Source organism: Metopolophium dirhodum, chromosome 4 (genome assembly GCF_019925205.1).
Source record: "Metopolophium dirhodum isolate CAU chromosome 4, ASM1992520v1, whole genome shotgun sequence".
Classification (NCBI taxonomy): Eukaryota; Metazoa; Arthropoda; class Insecta; order Hemiptera; family Aphididae; genus Metopolophium; species Metopolophium dirhodum.
The window spans coordinates 31522851-31548009 of NC_083563.1; the positions used below are offsets into that span (position 1 = coordinate 31522851).

Sequence of the window (25159 nt, forward strand, 5' to 3'; positions counted from 1 at the left end):
GTTTATAACGTTAAAGCGACCTATAAATGGAAATAGGCTTGCCCATCATCATGTGCATAATGCACGCTGAGAAGTACTAATGTAAAGTAGTCTTATTATAAATGGACAATATAATTTTTTTTTTAATGATAAGTAATAAGTATAAATTAAAATAAAATTATATATTATATTTATTTTTATAAGTAATTGATAGTTATTAAATGTCTTATGCAGTTAAATTTAAAAGATTTTAATGCTGAATTGTGAATCTTATGATTATTTAAGTAGAATATTTTATATACCAAAAACAAAAAAAAATTAACACATAATAATAAAATTAAAACAAATTGATAATATGAATTTATACTTATTTTACTTAATAACTAATAAGTACATTTTATACCAGTTGTATATTAACTATAAAGATGCCAATAAGAAGTAAAAACATTAATGTTATATACACTAAATATAGCAATAAAAATAACAACTTGTCTTGGAAATTTAATTAGATACACTACAAAAAGGTATATACCTATATATATATATTAAAACCATATTCTAGGTGTCAACAATATAAATTAATAAATTTATGTTAAAATCATAGGTGAATTACACTGAAGGAAGGACCGTTTCCAGGAATTTCTTAAGATCCTTTAATTCCTGTAAAATATAAATAATCCATTAATTAAATCTTAAGTATTTATTTTAGAGAACAATAATAATATTATATTACAAGATGTTTATTTAAAAAATTAATATTTTATTTTTAAAGTTATCCTTACTATATGAGTAACAAATCTAGAAAATGAACACAAATTAAAGTGATAAAATGTTTTATAAAAGTAAAGAATATTGTATTAAAATTTATATATGCAAGATTATACAAAAAAATCCCAATTCCTATTCAAAAAATAGTTATTTTATTGCTAATCTAAAACAAATAATTATTAAAACCACAAAAAATGGTTTTTTGGCTCTCTCTAAACCAGGAAAGGTGTAGCTTAGACCCTTTTTAAATATACCCATCAGTATGTTATATATTGGAGGCAAACTATTTTTACAACTTTCAAGTTAAATACATTTTAGAGAACGCTTCCCATGCATTTGTTGTATCCATCTTACATGCATACAACATAGTAATTTTCATTCACTAGTTTCAATAATGTGCTGTTAGTTTTTATATTAAGAGTGAATTGACTTATTATCAAACTTTTAAGTAAGAAATTTATCTGCTCTATGCTTAAGCATCAGCTTTTATCCGATATTTTAATTTTCAAGTGAGGTATGAGTATTTTTTTTATTTGTGATATTTCATATACCCACAAACAGTTGCTGCCATTTTGGGTTAACAAGAATTGTTATCTTGCATATGAAAATCAGAAATTTGTAGCAAAACATGGAAACTTACTTGCTTTAAAAAAAAAAATTTTTAACATCAATCAGGATAAAATAAATAAAGTGGAAATCTACTTTACGAAAATAATTATTTCATTAAGCAGATGCGATATAATTTTTTATAATAAGTTATTACTGTTATTAGTAACATTAAATTATCCAATCAGATTAAGTATATAGTCATCAAGTTTGACTTTCACTTGTGTAACTTCTTAATAAGTAGTAAGTTAATTAAACTGGGCTATAGTTGCATCATACTTAGATATCTGATTAAATATTCCATAAAACAATAATTGTTATCACAAATATGACAATTTTAAATTATAATGGTTATCTCTATTTCACTTCAAAATATAAACAAAATATGGATGAATTTAATTTAAATATAAATATAATTATAATTATATTTACATACTTACATACGTATATTTTAATAAATTCTATGAATAATTATTTTTATGCTGTTAACTAATAAGTTTTAATAACAAATACGTACCATATCAGATGAACTATGCATCAAACCTCGGTATGTTTTCAGTTCGGTATGTTTAGCAAAAGACTTAAGAATGGATGCTGTAAGTTGACCCCATTTCAGTGGTACAATTGGATCACAATCTCCGTGACACTGAATTATTGGCATATCTTTGTTACTTAAAGCAGCCTGAAAAGCCATCATAAATATATTTTATCAAAAATAGAAATTAATTAATAATTCTTACTGCTGGAAAAGTTTTATGTAATGGTATCCAACAAGATAGAGCCATAACTCCAGCTAATGGTTTGTTATAAGTAAAAGCTGAGTACAAAGCAAGAGCTCCACCTTGTGAAAACCCACCAAGGGCAATACGAGATGATGGCACATTGGAAGTTTCAATCTCACGATCGATGAGTGAATGCACTAATTTAGCAGCTTCTTTAATTCCATTTTCATCTTCTGGACCAGATTCATCTAAAGTAAACAAATCAAACCATGAAGGCATACGGAAACCTTGGTTCAGAGATACTGGCATCGGACTCCTGTTGATTTGTATAAAAAAAAATGGATATAGATACATCGAAACAACTAAAACAATGCATTAATAACTTACGCAGATGGACATATAACTTTCATATAAGGTTGTCTTATTTGTGTCATGGCTTCAGCCCAGCCATTTCTAAGTAAAAATTAAGAGTATATTAATTAAATAATTTAAGTCTAAAAAAACATAGATAACAAACTAATTTGATATAATATAAATAGTTAACTAAACAGAATAAGAAATGAAAAATGTTATGGGTAAGTACCCCAAATGATAATTATATTTAGAAATAGTAGTCAATACTCAATAAAAATCTAAAGAATTCAAATAATTAACTTTTTCAAGAGAACCTAATTTTAAAACTTTAATCGAGTTTCATTTTTAATTTAATAGACGCAAAACATAGCTATACCGTGATTGGAATACAATCATCAGTTACCTAAATTAAAACAATAAATAATATACTGTACCCTGAATCTCCAAGTCCATGAAGAAATATGACCTGTGAACAAAAAATAGTTATTAAATTAAAGTACATGTTATCGGTATATGTTTTAGATTATTTTTGATAAAAATGTACAATCCATTACATTTTAAATTATTAGGTATACAAAATACATAATCTAATGTATCTAATACTAGAATACTAAAATTTATAATAATATATCAGGTACATATTAGTTATTTTTCGGGTTAATTTTTAATTTGAAAACAAAGAACTAACAATAAATTATCAAATATAAAAAAAAATAATATTTTATGTACAAAACAGTTTTGTGAGCGACTGATCGGGTGAAAAACATATTAGATTGTAAGAAGCTAAGACACCAGGATCAATTCTACTTAAGTCAGCAAAATAATATTATAGCTAGCTAAGTACATTTTGCACAAAAGTTACACGATTGATAATCTATTCAACTACGGTTGTTGAAATGCAAAATATTTAAGAAAATAATATACTTACAGTAGCCGTCTGTTTGACGGAAGAAGATATTACTACAGGATTGATGGACATGTTTGCGGCGGACTTTGCGAAAGTGTAGTTACTACTTTTTTTATAGTTAGCGGAATCAATTACGGAAAACAACAAGAAAATCAATCCAATTTGGGTTAATGCCAGTTTTTGAACTGCCGAACTTTTGTGGTTATGTAAATCCATAGAAATGTCGACGATTTTCATGGAACGCTAAATCAAACCGATACGAAATTCAAACCACAAAATATGTCAATATGCATTTGAATAAATTATAATAATAATACGATTTAAACCGTATTGAATTTTTCGGGAAACGGATCTACTAACACCATGTCACGTCTTATCCCCGTTCGACATTGACTGCGGCCAACACCTTCGCATCAGTTATCCTGTTCGAATTAGCATTTATCACGGTTTATGCCAATGCTCGGCGTTGTGGCCCCCGATGGGCAATTATACATACACCTATTATTTTTTATGACCACATTTATACGTAATAAATACTAGTAATTATTATGTCATGGCCGCCGGAGGACAGGCAACAAAGTAACACTCGTTTCCCGTTAAGACCGTGACACAGGTACCTATACTGGCTACTACCTGTTAGATACGACCACGGTCTCCTGTATTTTGATCAACGCAAACCGCCACGGCGTATGTACCTATACCTAATGTGGAATAAATGAATACAAATAATGGCTTTTAAATTAATTCAATGTTAATTTACGTAGATGAACTATGCTGATGAGTATCAAGGGCATTTCAGGCGGCGGTGACCTATTTACGTGCGGTGAGTTCAACTATTATTATTATTATTATTATTAAGTAATCAATTTTTTTTGCGTCTGTGCAGAGACATGCGTGGGGACCGTATTATACCTATTAATAAGTAGGTAACCTACCTATATTATATTATGTATAGTTAACTTGTTAACTTGTTCAGTACATTTATGTTTAGGCGTGTTGCAAACAATTAATTGATTGTTATTAATATTATAATATACGCTTGCTAATACTTGTGTGGCTGTGTATAATGCGTGTATGGTGTATCTACTGTACCTACCTATACTTATTTTCATTAAGTAACTACATCTTGTAAACCCAAATATCTATCCTGCAGCAGTATAGATGCCTGTGCTTACAAACTAACCATGTATATTAGCCATTAATATAGCAGTTTAGGTTAGGTTAGGTTAGGTATTAATAGGTATTAATAGGTATTAATTAATATATTTTATGATATTTGATAGATATATTGTAAATAGTTATCTACTTAACATTTTTAATATGTAAATAGTTTAAGATCTTCAGTTACAATATACTAACATATAGGCCTATTAATAAAAAATTAGCTTTTTTACTTAGTTATTTGTAGGAATATTATTGGGCTGGTGTGGTAAATGGAATATATTTAAGGATCAATTATTTTAAATCCTTTGAGTGTAACTGAACATAACATCCGTAAAAATGCATAAACATTTGAACAGCCAAAACTAAGGTAAGTGCCTAATTGTTTTATACAAATAATATAGGTGCATATCATACTAACCGCGTTGAAGGAATTTTTTCTTTTGTACCTAGGTCCTAGATATTGCAGGCTTAAGATAGATAGGTACCTTCATAAAATGTCGTACATGGTATATTGTGCAAAATAAAGCGTTGGATATATTGTGAATTTAATTTTGAATCAATATAGGTAGAAATAACATAAGACTTTAATTATTTGGCATAATTCTGGTTTAGCAACCTATCAATTTTTCAAATTTTTTTTTTCCAAAATGTGTATTTTATGGTGCTTTGTAAGAATGTAAAAAAAAAAAGCCCAGACAAACTTCGTTTTGAAGTTATTGATGAAAAACGATAATCGATTTTTTTGTCCGAGCGCAACGCTAGTCACAAACAACTAGTTCTTTTTAACAACTTTATTTAATTCCGAGTACTGCCCAAAATAGTTTTATATACGATTAGCAAATCGGGGGATATTTTCGATTTTTTTTTTCCGAGCGATATTCAATAATAATTATTTTAGATTCTGAGCGAAGCGATGAATGTATTGATTTTACAATGATGTGTGTTTTTTTTTATTTTTTTTTTTTATTTTAGTGTGTCATCATCAGTCATCACCTTTTAGGACAGTAAAAGTGCTTGGATTTTCTTCAACAGTAACTTTTCTGATAGGAAAGTGAATCTAGTTGGGACTTTGGGGGGTCAAAAGTAAAAATTTATCAGTAGTTTTCAAACGCGACGTGAAAAACAAAAAAAAATTAAGGGAAAACGGGAAATTTTACGCAAAATTTGTTTTCGAGAAAATCGATTTTGGTTTTTGGTGCAACTCTGAAACAAATGACCGCAGGCACATGAAATTTTTACTGAATCTTTATATTAGCATTTTCCATACACCATAACATTTTCCAAATATTTTGACTTATTTTGAGTTGTTTACGGACATTGTTGGTTCTCAACTTTTTTAGTTTTTTTTTTATAAATATCAATAAAATTGTATTTGTTGAGTAGAAAACCGTGACAATTTTATGCAAGGCTCCTGATATATTGCTACAATATAGAAGTTGAAAAATATTGAAAATACATAGGCACAATTTTTTTTTATAAGCATTTAAAGTTCAAATGTTGACAAAATTTATCTAATTTAAAATGTAATAATTATTTTGTAGTTTTTTGTAAAATTTATAAAATGTTCAACTTTTGTAGGTAAGGATTTAAAATTGAAAACAAGGCTCAAATAGGTAATATATAAATTAATTTATTCACAATAATATCATCAAATATACTTGGCAAAATCATAGGCTGACTGACCGTTTTCGCTCAGAATCGTTGTTCTTATACAATGATATTATATCATTGAATTCAAATTTAACACCAGCTATTACAGTGACCCACTTGTAACCAACTGTACAGCAGAGCGACATCCACTTACCCACCTTTTTTTTTTTTTTTAAAAATGCGCGTTATTTAAGTTTTTGAAGTTTTCAAAACGAAGTTTGTTCGGGCTTTTTTTCTACATTCTTACAAAGCAAACTATAGTTTTATAAAACATACATTTTGAAAAAAATTTTAAAAATCAAAAAGTTGCTAAAACAGAATCGTTCCAGTTATTTAAATTATTAAACGCACATACTGGTGAATTTGTATTTAAAACAATTTACTTATTTTAATTCTGATATTTTTTTCCGTTCATCATTAAGAACTTCACTTTTATTACATTTTCTGTAAGAATATTGGTTTCTTAATATTAACATGAATATTGGTGAACAATCTAACAGTAGACAGTGCCGCAACTACCGGGTGTGCAAGGTGTGCATTGCACATCGGCCCCCGAGGGCCGAGGCCCAATCTGATATAGGCCCCCAAATCAATGTGTTAAAATTAATTGTAAAGCTGTGGCTGAAGAAAATTAAATTAAAATTAAGAGTAAAAAAAAACAAATGTGTTCATATTATTAAATATTTATAGTTTATTGAAATCAAATTAAACTCAAATGATTCAAACATTTTTTGTGAAATTCTATATAAGTCAAGATCGTCTCAGTGACATTTTCATACTGAACATAGAATGGAGAAAAACTTCCGAGATAGATGTAGAGAAAGTCATACACAACTTTTCAAACGCAAAAGTGAAGAAAAAACAATTTTGTTAGATAATTTACAAATGTGTAAAAATTATACTGTAATACTATTTTTATAACAATAAATTATACAATTAAATATTTTTGTTTAGATAGCTCAATATAATAATTTATTTACATTTTGTATATTTAGGCCTCAAATTAAAATTTGCACATCAGCCCCATAATGTGTAGTTGCGGCACTGAGTCAGTAGATATAGGTAACAATAATCCGATATTAAAAGAGCTTCAATACATAAACCACAGACACTTAATTTGCACTTATAAGTTCTCTTATATGCATTACTATAATAATACTATATAGAGGTGCATTAGACTATTAGAGGTTTTATATAATTATATGCTGCCTACGGTACGTCGGTAGGTACACCAAATTACCAAAATGAGTTGTTAACCATCAAGAAAATTAAAAAAAATTAAGGTAGGTATACGTTGAGTTATTAAATTCATATATAATAATCACAATTTTCAATGCTTGATACATTTAATTATAATAAATACCTAATATATAGGTATACTATATATTATATAGATAGGTATTGTAATTTGTAACATTCAAAACACTATTGTCATTTGTCGTCAAAAACTATTTTCATTTATATAAATACATATTATGTATTTTGAAAGCATTAGTATCTGTTGTGCATTATAATTATATTATATTTTCATTTTTTACTAGCTGATCACACGCACTTTGTTGCTCCGTGTTCCCGCCCCACCACTACTTTTAAATTTCAAAACCAAATTACCTCCATTCGTTTGTGCTTAAACCCTTCCAAATTCTCAAATCTATATGTATTTAATTTCAAAAATCTAATTTGAATACAAGTCTTAAAAGAAAAGAAAAATCTAAATAGAATAAAAAGATTAGTTGTAAAAAAATTTCCAAGTGACATAAAATAATTATACATTTAATAAAAAAATCTATACAACTGATATTTTTTTTTATTTAGATATTTTTTGTTCTTTTAAGACTTATTCAAAATAGAATTTTTTATTTTTTTATAACTAAAAATGGTGCAAACCTAAAAAATAAAAATTATTTTCTAATTCATTGAAGTATCGATTTTTTTGGCAAAGCAAATGTTTTACGACAATAGACTGGAACCTTTAGGATTTTTCCGGTTCTTAAAATTACAAAATATGGGTTCCAGTTAATTCCGGTTCTTAAAAATAAATTTTTTCAAAAATTACCTATTGTTTATTAGGTAGATTTTTTACTCATTAAGTCATAACTTGGCCCAGTCTTATAAAAGATACTTTTAACATTTTATTTAAATACAAATACAAATACGTCCATTTAAAAAGTATTTAAAATACATTCCAAATACTTTTTTAATTTTACTCAATTTATTTCAGTTTGCAAAATTAATTTTATAATTGCTAATTTAAAATAGTGTAATGTTAGTTTGTTACATTCATCCAGATATTATTAGAACTTTTTGAACCTCCTTCTTAAATTTATACTGGAAAATGAAAACTAATAAAACTGGCTATATAATAATTTTGAAATCATTTATTATTAGGTGGGTAATTAAAAAATTAAACAGTCATTAATAAAATCAGAAATTAATTTAATAATTTTAGAAGTGTATTCAATTTTCAAAAAATTCATCATTGTTGTCGACCATTCTCGGTACATTACCAATGAAAAATGCAACCCGTATGTGTGTAAATTAATCAGTCTCGGTCGTACCTATAATACGATTATTTCGAGTTAAAATTTAAAAATATCGCATCTTACTATGTACAAAACAAAAATATTTCTATGAAAAATAATTATTTGATTACAACAAAATCCAATTTAAATAAAATGTTCAGTTATTTGAAATACAGGACTTTTTCTTAGAACCGATAAGAACCGGAAAACTTAATGTATATTAAATTGGGGTTCCGGTTCTAAGCATTGTAAAATATGGATTCCGGCTCTTAGATTCTCTCCAAGAACCGGTTCCAGTCCCTGAGACCATAGAGGTAAAATTGTAAAAATGATTACGTGGACATTTGTCGTCGAATTTGCACAAATGAATGGAGTTAATTTTGTTTTTAAATACCAAAGTGGGAGGGGGGCATGGAGCTCACTTTTTTGCAAGTAAAAAATGACAACTCTTAAAAAATTGTGATTAATACTTTTGGGTGTAGGTAACTTGCTGCATTAAGTGAAACTCAGTCACCCTGGTAGCATTTTCTTATACAAACTTTCAACACATAAATAATGAGCCCATGGACTCCACTAAACTTTTACTAGCTATTAATGTATTAGTGTATTACTTCAATGGGCTTATAGTTTTTGAAACTTCTAATTATTTTTATCTTTGGGAAGGAATAGAAAGTTACAATTATGATTTATGGCCAATGTAATTTACAAGAAAATTTTATAAAAATACACTAATGCCAGGGTTGCATGAATAATCGCTAAACATTTAACGAATCAATAGTGAGCTAATGGTCACTTAAACATTAATTAGTGGCGTGTGATTGGTCCATTAAATGTTATTGAACATTACTTTTAACACTCTATATTAAATTGTTAAATCTAAGACTAAAATTCAAAAAAGTGAAAACTTATTGGATCCATTAAAAATAATTCACTGTCAAAATATTGCAGTATAAATAAACAAACTAATTCTATTCGATTAACCATTTGCACAGTGTACACAAAACAGTATATTTTTTCATAAACAGTAGGTATGAGTTTTTAATAACAAAGTTTATAATTCTTATAGTTCTACATATTAACATTTATTCACAATATAATATTAAAAAAATTAACAATATTTTTTTCATTGACAAATTACAATGTTTGATTAGGTTATTTATAAATATTTTTGAACCAAAAATAATTTCTTTCTTTGAATATATAAATAAATTAATTAATTAATTAATTTCCAAACAAAATAAAATATGAAATCTTCTAGTTTTTCTTTTTTTGACATTATCCAATAAGACAATACACAACAGCCTAAGGAATTATAAACACAAACAATAATAATGTTATTGCTGTAAATAATAAAACTAAAAATTGAATACAAAACAGTAAAAATTATAATTGCATAAAAAATCTCTAAATATAAAAATAGGCCTTTTTAAAAAATCAACTTAAAAATACAGTAAAACCTAGGTAATATGGTACCTGAATAATGCGGAAACCTAACTTTTATGGAAAAATGTTACGGTCTCGGCAAACCTAGTGTATTTTTAAATACATTGTACCCTGAATAAGATGGAACCTGTTTAACGTGGAAATGGAAATGATATTTTGTCATGTACCTGTTTATCATGGAAATATGTTCAATGTACATGTACTATTTTAAAATTATCAGTCAATGAATAGAAAACTTAGAAATCCTTGCACTTCAATAAACGTTGAACAATCCAGTTCCTAAGACAAAACTGATAATGTACCATTGCACGGCAATGATATTAAAACGTATAAAAACACCCTCCATGAAATAAAATGATTAGAAATGTTCGCATTGGATCAAAACTATGAAAATGAACTTCTTGAATCAATTCTCAACTTGAAAAATTTAGTAGAAAAAAAAATGGCAAGTCAAATAACAAGACAAAAAACATTGGATGAATTTTGGAGTATGTAATTATGTAGAATAAAACGTAGGTAAAATGCAATAATAAATATGTTAAATAAATGAAAAAAATAAATTAATAATAAATAATAAATTACATTTAATAAAGATCATGGAATTTTTTTTTACTACCTGTATTAAATGGAAAAAATATCCAGTCCCAACAGTTTCCATATTATACAGGTTTTACTGTATATTATAACTGGGTTACAGGTAAACGTAACCACAATATACAAATTAAAATTTAGGCGAATCTATAAGATTTAACTAATATAGTAAAATGCATAATTTCAAAATACATAATAATTATAACATATATCTTTCTTTTTAGGGGGAAATGGTATTAAATGTATTAAAATCAGTTGGAAATGATAGATTTAACATAATATGAGGAAAAAAAATATAAATTAAATACAAAATTAATTTAAGCTATTTGTATTAGATACTCAAGTCACAAATTGCTTACTTATAAATTATTTAATAAATTTAGGTTGAAGTTTGGGAGAAGGAGCAGTAAAAACAACAGGTGAATTTGGTTTAGTCCAGTCAGTTTTTTTGATATTTGTCGGTTTAATTTTTTTCTGAAAATACACATAGTTAAATAAATATTAATTATTCATTAAACAATGAATTAAAACATTTTAAACAAATAAGTTTTTACTTGAGATAACTTAATATCAGCGGGTATTTTAAATTTTTTCTTTGCAGCAGATGTCAAACCAGCATTTAAGGTTGATTTGACTTGACTTGTATTACTCCCAATGCTCACGTTACTTTTTATTTGATGAGGACTTGCAGCAGAATTATAATCAACATCTTCATTTATATTTACGTTGTACTCATTTTTTTTCTATTAATCATAATCAAATATTTTGTAAACAATAACAAAAAAAAAGTATTAAGGTAAGGTTTTGTATAAAAATGTGTATATCTAAAAAATTATAATAGATGACGTAATAAGTATTTAAACTTTTGACATTTGCAATAATTAATTTAATATTTTCAATTTTTTTTTCTTCTTTTCAATAAAACAATTTTATCTTATTGTCATAAACCAAACAAATTAAATGATTATTCTCAAGTAAAATATTAACGGGAAACCGCTCTGTTATATAGTAGGTAGTATACCATGTGTCATTTGGTTATGAAACATATTTATACATCACTTACATTGTTCTGGGACCTTTCTATACAAATATGAAAAAACTAAAATTCCTCAGCCCTAATAATAATTTACCATTACACACTTTTAAACTAATTTTTCATTGGTAAAACTAAATTATGCAAACTTTAAATTAAATAAATAACAAAAACTATATTGTAAATTACTATGGTAAAAATAGTAAACAAATGCATCTTTGATAAATTATTATTATTATTTTTTTGGTCAAAGCTTCAAAGCAGAACTTAGAGAGATAGAAAGAGGCTTTAAATGTAAAGGTTCCTTATGTTGTTAATATTTCAAATTAAAAAAGGATGGACAAGTGGGTGATGCTCTACTCTATAGCAGGTTACAAGTGGGTCACTGTAAAGGATGATGTTAAACTTGAATTCAATGATATATCATTGTATACGAAAAACGATTCTAAACGAAGACTGTCAATCAGTCTATGATAAATTACTAAGTATATTTTATGATATTATTGTAAATAAAGTAATTTATATATAAACTACTTATGTGGAACCATGTTTTAAATGTTCAATTCTATAAAAGTTCAATATTTTATAATTTTATTTTAAATTTGATAAATGTAGTCAATATTTGAACTTTAAATGCTTATAAAAATTGTGACTATGTATTATTAATATTTTTCAACTGCTATTGTAAAAATATATTAGGAGCTTTGTATTATATGTTCAATCCTTTTAAATAACGAATACAATTTTCTTATAATTTATAAAAAAAAATTAAAAAATTGAAAATTGAAAATGTCTTGAAACAGCTTATAATGATTTATTAAGAATTGATAAAATAAACATAAGGTGTAAATTTCATGTATCTACAGTTATTCGTTTTTGAATTATGGCAAAATTTAAACTTAAAATTTTTTAATTCATAAAAATTTAATTTTAGGTAGACATTTTTTTTTGATAAAGGTAGACAAATGTATGAGAAATCTTAGATTTAAACAGAAAATTTTTTATGAATTTCAAACTCAAAAAAATTTGCACATTCTAGCCATTTTTTAACCAATTTTGTCAATATTTGAACTTTAAATGCTTATATAAGTGTTTTTTTAATATTTTCAACTGTCATTGTAACAATATATTATGTACCTTGCATTTAAATGTTGGAGCTTTTTGACCCAACAAATAGAATTGTTGATATTTATAGAAAAAAAAAAACTAAAAAAATTGGAAACTGAAAATGTCCGTAACCGTTCAAAAGAAGTCAAAATATATTTTTAAAATTGTATTGTGTATAGAAAATGGTAACATACACATTCAGTGAAAATTTCATGTATCTACGGTTAATTGTTAGTTACACAAAAAACCTAAATTGATTTTGTCAAAAACCAATCTAGCATAAAAATGTCCAAATTTTTATTTTGTTTTTCCCTGCGCTTTTGAAAACTATTGAGAATTTTAATGATTTTCCAAATGCATCAACTAGATTCACTTTCCCATTGAACAAGATACTATAGAATAAAATTGAAAGTTTTACTGCCCTAACCGGTGACGACACACAATAATCAAAATACATTTTTTTTTTTAAAACACATCATTGTAAAATCAATACATTTATCATTCAGAGCTAAAAACAATTGAGTATAAATCCACAATAATTTTCTATGAGAGTTAGAAAATAGAATTGCAGCATTGTTATAAAGTAAATATTAACAATACAATGTAATAACATAACAATGTTTTATCAAAAATTGAATCAACCAACAGTGATATTAATCGTAAAATAAATTATTTTAATAGTAATACCAAAATACATCTCATGAAACACATTTAGTAATATAAGCCCGACTGACAGAATCAGATTGACCGCTTAGTATAATTTTTTGTATGTAATTAATCATTGTCCATTAAATTCATATTCAACACACACATTACAGTGACTTACTCAATAATAAGGAATACTCAACACCTATTATAGGCTATAGCTACTGTACAGTGGCGTAAATCTACTTACATTCCCCTTTTTAGTGTTTAATAATTATTTTAAAAAGTCCTAAGACATCCCACCAAAGTACTAACTAGATTCAAATCGCTACCAGAAATCTTTATCAAAGTTGATGATCGGAGAATATTTTTTACTAAGTGTTTTTAAAAGATGTTATTAAAAAAATGTATAAATGTTTTTAGACACAAATATATTTTTTTTAATAACACATCTTTGTAAAATCAATACTAATGTTTAAATAATAAAATGTGATACGTAAATTTAATCACCTCTATTGTATTGGCATTTTTGTCTTCGTGTTTTAAATTAATACTTTTAAATGATGAGTTTAATGAATTCTCAATTTGACTTACATCATTTTTATGTTTTAAAACATTTGATGACATTTCTGTGATCTGCATAGGCAATATAAAACTATTACATAATATAATTGTTAAATAAACTTTTATTTGCCTTTTGGCAGTATTATTGAAAAATCTTGTTTCTAGAATCTTAACTTTGATAAATTAATTATTTTTATGATAATGACCCATTTTATTTTGTTGATTTATATTTTGATACACTGTTGGTAATAATATTGAATTAAAAAATATATAAAATAATTAAAATTGATTACAAAATTAAAATAATGAATAGGTCATCCAAACACAGAAAAATTAAAAATGTTTAATAATATATTCACAAGGGCCAAAAGTACATTATTATGAATTATAGTTAAAATGTACAGTATTGTAAAATATTTAGTTACAACTAAGATTTCTTATTTCTTACAGAGAAAAGGTAAAGCATTTGAAAACGTTTGTAAACTTACATGTGAGGCAGCAACATCAACAGATGTTATACGTTTCTTCACTTTAGAACTACCAATATGTATTAAAGGTGAACCATTTCTTTTTAAGCTTGAAATGTTAGATTTTTGAAAAGGTTTATTTGAAGTAGAATGTATACTAACATTCATGTTTGATACATTTCTGTCATTAAATTCAATTATACTCACATCCTATTTTTTTTAAATATAATAAATTAAATAATAAAATATAAATATACTAAAAGATGTAAAAAGAAGTGTACTCACATCATCAATATTATTATCTTCATCACTTAATATCTAAAAAATCAGAAAGTCAAAGATGAAAAAAATTGATTTTGTATAAAATGTATGAGACAACATACCTCAATAGTATCTACAGGTCGAAGTTGTTGAGTTTTGTTTTTTGGTTCTGATCGAGAACATTGATATCTAAGTCGCATAACTTCTACATATAACTGTTTGGCTTTTGACTTATATTTCATCTAAAATTTAAAATTGATAGTTAATAAAATTTTATTATCTAATATACATTTGATTTAATATTAAAATACTTGTCTAAATTGACCATCTAAAGTCTGTAAACAATTATTAGATATTTATTTTCTTATGGTAAAAAATTAACTTTTATAAGCAAATTATAGTTTATTAAATGTCAGGAGAAGTACTGGCAACATGGTTCCTTTTCCGGTCATCGATACCAAAAAAAAAAAAAAAAGTTTATTAAATGTTGGAAAGTGAAAACAAATAATATTTTTATTTTATTATTCAGAAACAGAATATATTTTGCTGTATTTCTATGCACAACAATTGAATTTTTAATAAAATGGATGTTATTTAATAATTATATATTTAGATTAGATGATTGGAGTAGTCTAGCACAAGTGCAAAATTAAAATATTAGTCCACTAAACCACATTCCTAAACTTAATATACTTGAAAAGTTATAAATAATTAACTTGTCTCTCGATATTCAATTTTTATACATTGAAAAATATTCTGCTTAGGAATATTAAATTAAAAATGTATGTTGTCATTCAAAAAATTAAAACTTGGAAAATGATAATAAATAAATAGTAAAAATACAAATTTTTAAAGACTCCAAATCATGTATAAAAACATTTAGAAATGTTATCATGAAATTTATTGCCATGTTAAAAAATCAATCATCCTGTATCATACAGATTAAATTATTAAATAATATATTCACATAATTAGCAGTTAGTTTTTCAATTTGACTAAAATGTTCTTTGCTTTGATTTTCTAGGTCAGTTTTTTCTTTTTCCAGTTCATTTTTTTCTGTAACTAGTTCTTTAGTAGAGTCTCTAAGTGTTTGATAAGCATTAACTAAATTTTTATTTAAACCCTAAAAGAAAAATGTTAATTATGACATGTTATATAAAACAATAATTAATTTTAATAGGTAATCACATCAATTTTATTTTGCAATTCAGGTATCAACACTAAATTAGCTTGTAATTCCTCTCGTAAGACAGTAATTGTTTTATTCGATGTTTCAATTTCTTCCTTTAATTCAATTACTTCAGTTTGATTTTTAATCTCCATTTCTTTTTGTAATGCTAACTTTTCATTTCTATCTTTTAATCTTTCATCTTGCATTTTCAATAACTAAAAAATATATATTACATCAACGCAACATAGTAGTCTACTAAAATAAAAATATAGTAATAAGCTTAAATAAAAACATGAAAGATGGGTTTCTACAAATATTGTTACAAATCTTTATCATATAAATAAAAATAAAATACAGATTAGTTATTAGATATTGTATTGATCAATATAGAGTTTTTTTATAATTTATACTTGGACTTTGGTTACTGGCCAACAATATTTTAATTGAAACACTAAAATACTTTAAAATACTAACATTGTCATAATTTTCACACATATCTTTAAATTTGTTTTCTGTCTCTTCTTGAATTCCTTGTTGAGATAATTTTATACTACTTATATCCTCTACCAAATTTGTATTAATTTGTTCAAGGTATTCATTCTGTTCTTTTAATGTAAAATTATCTTTTTTTAATTTTTCATTTAATTCCTCAAATATTTTTAAATTATCACACAATTCTGATTGCTCTTTTATTATATTTGATTGTATATGTAGCTGTTTTTGGTTTTCATTTCTAATAAACATAAATTATCAATAAAGGTATACAAATTCTTAATAATTATATATTGTATATATTTTTTAGTAATTACAGAGAAGTCTTCAGTACATTAAGCTCATCTTCCAAAGTTTGATTTTTAGTTCTTAATTCATCATACTTTTCATTCATGGATTTATTTTGATTAATAAGTAGTAGATTTTGATTTTCCATCTCTCTTCGTTCTGTTTCAAAACATTGACTAAAATAAAAATAACAATAATTTACCAAGGATGTATTTCTTTACTATTTTTACTATCATAATTTACTTAAGCTTCAATAAAGTTTCTTTTTCTTCATTTAATTGTATATATGAATCATTCAATTTTTCCAACAAAATATTATTCTAAAAAGAATTATAATTATTGTAGGTATTTATATTAAAACGTCTTATATTATTTAAATATATAAGTTAATACTAATTTTAGCTATTGCACAATAAAATAAGATTCTTTTATCTTTCATGACCTACTACATTAAGCAATTTGTATTGTATATGAAAATATTGAGAATTATTAATTAAGAGAATGTCAGCGCACTATTTGTTTTCTCTCTCTGACTCATTCGCAACATAGACAAAATGAATTTGCGCAGAATCGTTTTTTCTATGTTTTTAAGTAATTATAGAGTAAAATCACCCATTATAAAAAAGATAGAGAATAATATTTTAGAGGGAATGACATATCGGTTTTATATTTTATTGTTATTTGACTTTGTATTCAACTTTCAAAATAAACAAAAAAATGTTGTAAATTTAAATTATATTTAAATCGTTTTGAAACAATATTTAGAGAAATCTATATGTTTTCCCTCAAAAATATTATTCTCTATCTTTTTTGCAACGAGTGATTTTACTCTAAGATTACTTAAAAACATAGAAAAAATGATTCTGCGCAAATGCATTTTGTCTATGTTGCGCGTGGGCTCCTCTTAAAAATGTAAATAATTTTATATTATAATAAATTAAGTATTGAACATACTTCATTTTTTAAGTATTCTATTTCAGTAGTACATTCTTGTAGATTTGTTTTATAAGCAGCTACATCAAGAGAATACTTATCTTGCAACATTTCTAAATCTTGTTTTGTTCTTATCTTTTCCATAGTCACTAAAAAGGGAAATTATATTGAACAATAGTAATAAAAAAAATAAGCTTAAAATTGCAATGGTATATTTTTACAATAATTATAACTATAAGCCCGAGGACTTAGGGTTAGTTTTTTCATATTTGTCTAGAAATGTCGTAAAACAATATGAAGGATGTGTAAATATGTTTCATAACTCAAGACAAAAATATTATTTTGCATATTCATTTGTTATGGCATATAAATGTATATTTGGCAAATTAAGAGCATAATATAGGTACATATTTGGAGTATTATGTAATTTTGATATAATGATATAACAATCTTTATAAAAATATTATTTCTCATATTCACATTGTACCTATATATAATATTAACATTGCAGGTTGGTAATTCACTATATGGCCAATAATACTGTGACGCGTGTAAGAAGTGAACTTCAGTAGTTGGTGATAACTCATAACTTATCCGTATACTGTTATTTGATTATCATAAATTTAATTTAAAAACTACAAGTTTAAATTTTGATTTTGATACGTTAAGAAAAATTATCCACAAAATAATTTATAGTAGAAAAGAGAGGTTGTCAATTGAAAAACAGAAGATTGCATCTCCACATGACACTCAAACTTCAAAGTAGTACCATTGATTCAATCAGATAAGCCATCACATTGTTAATATTTAAAGCAGCTAATTTCAATGGCAGTACAACAATTTCAAGAATAATCTTTAAGTATATTTATGGCAGTAAATGAAAACAAATTTTGGGGTATCCAACATTTAACTATATAGGTATATAAAAATAAGCGTACATTTTGAATACATTTTATAACTCAAGATCCACCAAACCGATTTCGATAAAAATTTCAGGACATATTAAGATTGATATGTAGATGGTTTCTGTGAAGTTTGTACGCTGTGGGATAAGTGATTCTGGAGTTATGGCCTCTTAAGTGCACACCTGGCAACATGGCCAAAAACAACAACAACGTCTATACAGTTATTTTTATCTATATATATAACCCATAGCAACCATTAAAAAACAAAAATTTCTATCGTAAATCTCAAAATTCCTGTTTGAGCACCTATTGGGGGTGATCACTTCCTTTTTTAAATTAGCCTATGACACTCACAAAAAATGTGGTTTTGTATTGGTGAAAGAATTTTTGAAACCGGTTTAGTAGTTTCGGAGTTTATCCCGAACATACAAACAAATGCTATCATTTTATATATTAGTATAGATAGATAGATAAAAATGAATGTTTGTGTGTAGATTAGACCTCTGGGAAGAAGATAGGCTAATTTAAAGTGTTAAATTTGTTTTTTTTTTTTATTTATCGGATTTTAGTACGGTTGCGTTAGGCTTTTGTACTAATTGATTATATTAATCCTCCGTAGGTGAAATTAAGTAAAAATGACAAACTTGGTACAATTTTGATACTTTAGAGTTAAATCATACAGTTACGTACAAACAGCATGGGGTCCGCGACCTACCGCAGGTAGATTGCCTGCCTGATAATATACTGCTGCGAATTAGAACTTTTGTTCTGGGCAACAGAACTCAAAAATCATATTTTGAATAATCAAGTTGAATCACCCTTCATTGAATGGAAATTTCTAATCAAAAAAGTATTTACAATAAATTGAAGTTAATGCAGTACAGTCGGTATAAGCATATTTTAATGCAGTAGTCAAAGGGTTAAAAAAAAGTAAGATTTAACAGTTTTTTATGTACAGTTTTGCCATTATTTATAGATTAAGAAAAATAATAATTGATAAAGTTGAATCCTGGCCTTTTTAAAGGACCATGAAAGAAATAAAAGCCGATTTTATTATTATTATGAAATCAAATAGTACATGAAAAAATATAAATGTCTGTGGCATTAAAATTTATATTCATTGCTTCCACATACAGTTGTTGTTAGGCTAGTTTTACCCATGACACTGGTGCACCGCCGTTAACGTTGCCGGATACACTACAAGCCGCAACACGATGTAAATAGTATATCTATTTGTCATTTGTATATGGGAAACAATAACATACCATACATTATTAAATTGACAGAAAATGAAATGTATGGTTAAGTTTAGAAATTAAGTCTTACTATGCTTTAAAAAAAAGTAATTATTGATGCATATTTTGTATAAATTAAAATTTTAAGTTTTGAAATAATATAAAAATAAAAAATATCAATATAGAACTTGTTATGGAATAAAATATGTAAAATGTATTCATTTTATAACAATAAACTTAATCTTTTTTTCATTCATTTTCACCTCGCTTCCTACGTCCCTACAGGGTCAAATTTACACCCCTCAACCATAGGTACCGATATTTCCTCCACTCTGGATGAACTAGGACATCAAATAAAACACATTTACAATGCCAAAGATAAAAATAAACATCCCCTTCCACTTTTCTTTGTGGAGATCTACCCGAATGAAAAAAACGAGGACATTCACAATATTAAGTCGTTGCTTAATACCAAGGTCGTTATCGAAAAACAAAAAGAGCCATAGCTTTTCACAATCTTACTTTGAAGCCACCAGGATTCAAGATTCTTCAACAGATCACACTTAAGTCATACTATCTAATTTTATTATTAACCTCAACTCTCTAATCAGTCCACTAATTACTCTCCTCTCCTCAGTTCTCAACGCACTAATCCCCAAAGCTTCCTTACCTCTACAGTTAATTTTGTAAAATTATCCTCATTATAACATAATAATTAATAGTATAACCAAGATTATTATACTTTATACCTCATTAATGTTTTAAATACCTATACCGATATTGAGTTTTTGTATCTACCTAATTAAAATTAGGTAATTATATTCTATCTCATGTTTACCTATTATGTAATAATATTAAATTATAAGTGTCAAGCTATAATAGTTGTAAACTGAAAGCTAATAAAAATTTTTTTAAAAAAATGTAAGCATTTCAAAATAATTATTTGATAGTAAAGATATTACAATAATCTACATAATTATTAATTATGTAATACTTAATGTATTTGTTGAAACTTTTTTGGATAAATATTCTTACACATTTATTTTTATTCAGTGCCCTTGTATAATAGGTATACTTATGTAGTTATGATTAGAACACATCAGCCAGTCACATACAACTATTAAGACTACTGACATTTTTTTTTTATGTAATAATAAATTTTAAAATATAGAAAAAATCAATTTTAATTTTATGATCTTTAAAAACTATACTTAATTTCAAATAAGTATGGAAATACTATGCAATCGGAATGATGGGACCGCTGTGATTGGGCAGTAGTCGGCAGCACACCAACAGTAGCCAACGAGACTGCACATGAGTGAATCGTCTTTGTCATAATTTTTTATCAAACTTATTTGGATTAGAGTATAGTTAAAATTGTGATGAAAGAGTAATTATAAATTAGACATTTAGAGCATTTCTTTCTCTAAAATATGTACTCTATTGTAAAACAACATTATTTTTTTATGGTATATTCCTCATTTCCCTATCAGAAATTTAAGTGTATTTGCTTTTTTCTTTCATAAATTTGTCCATAATTAAGTAAATACTTACCACCACCCCATCCCCAATTTTTACTTATAACAAAGTTATGATGTAAATAAAATGTGGCCGAAAATGCCAAGAGGGGTCAGGCTTCAGCTTGTAATTCTGCGCCACAGTCACGGGTAGGCACCACCCCCTTTAAAAGTGACGCAACTACGTCAAAATAGAGCCCTTTAGCCCGCCACTGCTTACAGTAATACAGTACCTTGCTTTAATGACTCATCAAGAGCATCTGAAATAGTCAACATTTTTTCTTGAAATGTGTTAGTAGTTTGATCTACTAAAGTCATAACATCTTTTTGTCTGGTTTTTGCATTATCTACTGTGTCACCAAGTCTGTTTAAACGTTCACAAATATTTGTGAAACTGGTATTAAGGCGAATACAGGTATCATTAACTGACTTTGTCCTGAAATAAATATGTATAATATTTTACACTTAGCATTCAGTTATTATGTTGTTAATCTTTTACCCGTGTATATTTATATTTTAATAGACTTGTTTAATTTTTACTTGTTTAATAAAAATAAACTTTTGATATTCAACAATTTTAGTATTTAATTAATTATTTAAATAAATATATTATTGATATTGAATAGGTAGGTAATTAAAACTTAAGAGAAACTATTCTAAAAAGATTATATTATAATATAGATATTTTCCAAAGCAATATAAAATATCATAATTTTGAATGTACGAAATTAAAATCTTACAATATTAATAGAAATTCACTAGACTAAACTGGTTTAAAATTATCCCACATTATCCCGCACCGGTATAATGAACCATGTAAATGATATCCCGGTGCACTATTTTTCACATTGGTTTAGTCTAGCGAATTTCTATTTACATTACCACAATTTATGAAAAATGTGTATAAAAATAAAAACAATTTGTTAAGTTCACTTAATATGTTATGAGAAAATAATATGAACACGGTTAAAAAACAAAGATAAAAATCTTGTAAAAAGTCATTACTTTTCCATTATATTCTTGCACTGGTTGTTTAGAATATAGTTGTTATTTTGAGAATTCATCATAGTTGTATGCAATGATTTAATGGTGTAATCCCTTTCAGATAATACTTTTTCATATTCGGAGATTTTCAAAGCCATTGTTACATTATTTTGATCAATCATCATGCGTTGAAAATCTAAGTATTTTACAGAATCACAAAGTCCATTGTTTTCCAAGACTGATTCAGTAATGCCTGTGTTCTATAGACATTCAAATTATAATTAAAATATATATTTTTTAGTTTGATTAGCTTTTAACAAAAAGTTATCATAGCTGAATAATTAATTCTGCATACATACTAATTGAGTCAACTGAATAATAAATAATAATTATTATTATTACTATAATAACAATGAGACATAATTTAAGATTAAAATTGAAGAATAAACTAGAGAGAATATAAAGCTGATGGTGGAGTAAAAATAATATTAGAAACCTGTTTTAGACTATAGTCTATAACTCATGATTAACAACTCAATTTATAAAAATATCTATAGGTAGGTAGATATAACTATTTCAATACAATAACATACTTACATTAAAACTATGAAAAGTTGTATTATTTGGCGAACTAGTAGTTTTATCAATTTCATCACAAACATCCAGTAATCTAGCATTTCGCTCTGGTTCATTCATTTTAAGACTACTTCAGTTATAGTACAGTGGGTATTGGTCAATCAGCTATATACCAAAGAAAGGTTTTCAGTGAAACACTTAATCAATATTATTAGATATCAAGAAGCTTCAATTCAAAGACCAATCGAACTCTTCTGAGATGTTTTAACTATAAAAACTATGGCACAATAAAGAAAATAACATATACCTATAACTATGTAAAAATTAGACGAGGGTCTGATTGGTGCAAATTACTTACTTAAGGATTAAAACACAATAGTTTATATATAGGCTCAAATACAAAATATAAGTTTTCTTTTTCAAGTGTTTAAAGTAGGAAAATAATACCTTAATACTCGACGACGACGACTCAACGGACAATGACTGACGTGTCGCCCCTACGACATGACGTGACACTACGAAAGTGACGAGTTGTAAGCACCAAGTTGAAACGCACTTAAAACCTAATACCTACATACCAAAAACCGAAAAAGAAATTATTTTAGGACCTATATAGTACTATAGATGTACAGAAACAGAAAGACAAAGGCAAAATATTAAGATGGCGGTTGGTTTGACGAAAATACAGGATTGCAACATGACAGGAATAAATCTGTAACATTTTAATTTTTAATAGGTAAATCGCATAGACATATATATGATATTATTATATATATATGATTTGTATGTCTATTTATATGTCTATGGTAAATCGTAAATAGTAAATACCATGAACTAAGATAGTTACTATCTCATAGTACTATCTTAGTTCATGGTAAATACTAGAAAAGCTCTTTAGTAAATACCATAGACCTATAAACTATTTAACTATACATAGATATAATGTTTATAGTCAATTAGATCTGTTGGAAAATAGAACATAATATTATTACACATCCATACCAACATACCACGAAACATAATACATAATTATAACATAATATTATATGAGTACAGCAAGTTGACCTATGATCATGTATCCATATAATATTACACTAAATAAAAATGTTCGTTGTGCTCGCGGGTGATTGTCAATTCCTCCGATGGGTAGGTACTTGTTTCTTACCTGGAAAAAAAATATAAATACACTAATACGTATTTTTGGCCTGAAAAACACGTAAACTTCACGAAAATTGTACCAGTTTAGTAAAAATGTTTAGAATTATAAAAAAACCCTCTGCATCGTTGTAAAAATTATCATTTTTAGGTGACGGTTACAGCAGTGTCACAAATAAATTAAATAATTATTGTTTAAAGTACCTAATATACATAGGCCAGATTTAAAGTAGAAAAAATTTAATGTAGAAATCAACTTCTTCAACAAAAAAATCAAGTTTTAAAAAAAAAAAAATGTTGTAACCCTTCTGACTTAAAACTCGGTTGACCGGCACCTTTCAAAAATTGCAGGGACCTATGCCTAGTGATAGAATTAAGCGAATACTAGGGTACTTATTATGATAAACCGATTAGGTTTATTACAAATTCGTGGAAATCATAATATTATTATGCTATGTCGTAAGTGTGTAAGACGGAGACAGTGGCGTGGCGAACTTCATTAACTTATGAGGCACAATAATTTATATTAGTAATTATAAATACTTATATATAAATAATGACTTGAATGGTAATTGAGAATATTATTGGCTCAGTCTTACTGCCTTAGTGTGTACTTAATACATTTTTTACTATATTTGAAATACTCCTAGTCTCCTAGGATACCCACCACCCTTAAAGCTGAGACATGTGCCTCAAATAAAGTCCTTCGTCACGCCATTGGATGGAGACGACAAATACATGGGTAGCGTCCTATAACTAAAAAAGTAAGAAAACGATTTTCTTTATTTAATTTCAAGGCCATCCCTACAATTTGCGTAGCCCGGTGCATAACTCTTTTAGCGGGGCCTATAAAAAAATGTGATGCTCATGCAGCAATGCAGCATGCTTTCCGCATAAAGGCAATTATATTTCCGTGACCTCTCCTCAAAAAAATGTAAGCTGCACACTTACGTAAATTATATTTATTATTATTACCTATTACCTTTACCAATATACATCACCCAACCATTTTACGTCCTTATAAAAATAATATATAATTTGAAAACCTCGGAGCAACAACAATAGGCATCTGTCATCTCCATATTTTAGTCAAAATTAGTTTTTGATTGCACATTATTAA

At 26.4% G+C, this 25159-nt stretch overlaps 2 protein-coding genes across 5 annotated transcripts; both read right to left on the bottom strand.

Moving 5' to 3' along the window:
* Positions 1-311: 311 nt before the first annotated feature.
* Positions 312-3835, bottom strand: LOC132943921 (acyl-protein thioesterase 1). Of its 2 annotated transcripts, none has more exons than XM_061013087.1 (7): positions 3697-3835; positions 3358-3579; positions 2864-2895; positions 2463-2528; positions 2094-2391; positions 1871-2035; positions 312-639 (listed from the first exon to the last, which is right to left on the bottom strand). In XM_061013087.1, the coding sequence occupies exons 2-7, from the start codon at positions 3571-3573 to the stop codon at positions 589-591; spliced, it is 828 nt and encodes a 275-aa protein (XP_060869070.1). In that variant the 5' UTR covers positions 3574-3579; positions 3697-3835; the 3' UTR covers positions 312-588. The 2 variants fall into 2 exon arrangements, with proteins under 2 accessions (XP_060869070.1, XP_060869069.1); XM_061013086.1 differs by having other exon boundaries at positions 3663-3716.
* A 5826-nt stretch (positions 3836-9661) lies between these two features.
* On the bottom strand, positions 9662-23566 carry LOC132943919 (putative leucine-rich repeat-containing protein DDB_G0290503). 3 transcript variants are annotated; one of them, XM_061013081.1, is made up of 17 exons: positions 23243-23566; positions 22906-23049; positions 22330-22568; positions 21558-21760; positions 17689-17816; positions 16978-17054; positions 16764-16910; positions 16429-16687; positions 15972-16169; positions 15751-15906; positions 14906-15025; positions 14808-14840; positions 14544-14732; positions 14002-14127; positions 11261-11449; positions 11066-11180; positions 9662-9974 (listed from the first exon to the last, which is right to left on the bottom strand). In XM_061013081.1, the coding sequence occupies exons 2-16, from the start codon at positions 23002-23004 to the stop codon at positions 11073-11075; spliced, it is 2271 nt and encodes a 756-aa protein (XP_060869064.1). In that variant the 5' UTR covers positions 23005-23049; positions 23243-23566; the 3' UTR covers positions 9662-9974; positions 11066-11072. The 3 variants fall into 3 exon arrangements, with proteins under 3 accessions (XP_060869064.1, XP_060869063.1, XP_060869065.1); XM_061013080.1 differs by having other exon boundaries at positions 23332-23565; XM_061013082.1 differs by lacking the exon at positions 14002-14127 and having other exon boundaries at positions 23332-23562.
* Positions 23567-25159: the final 1593 nt, after the last annotated feature.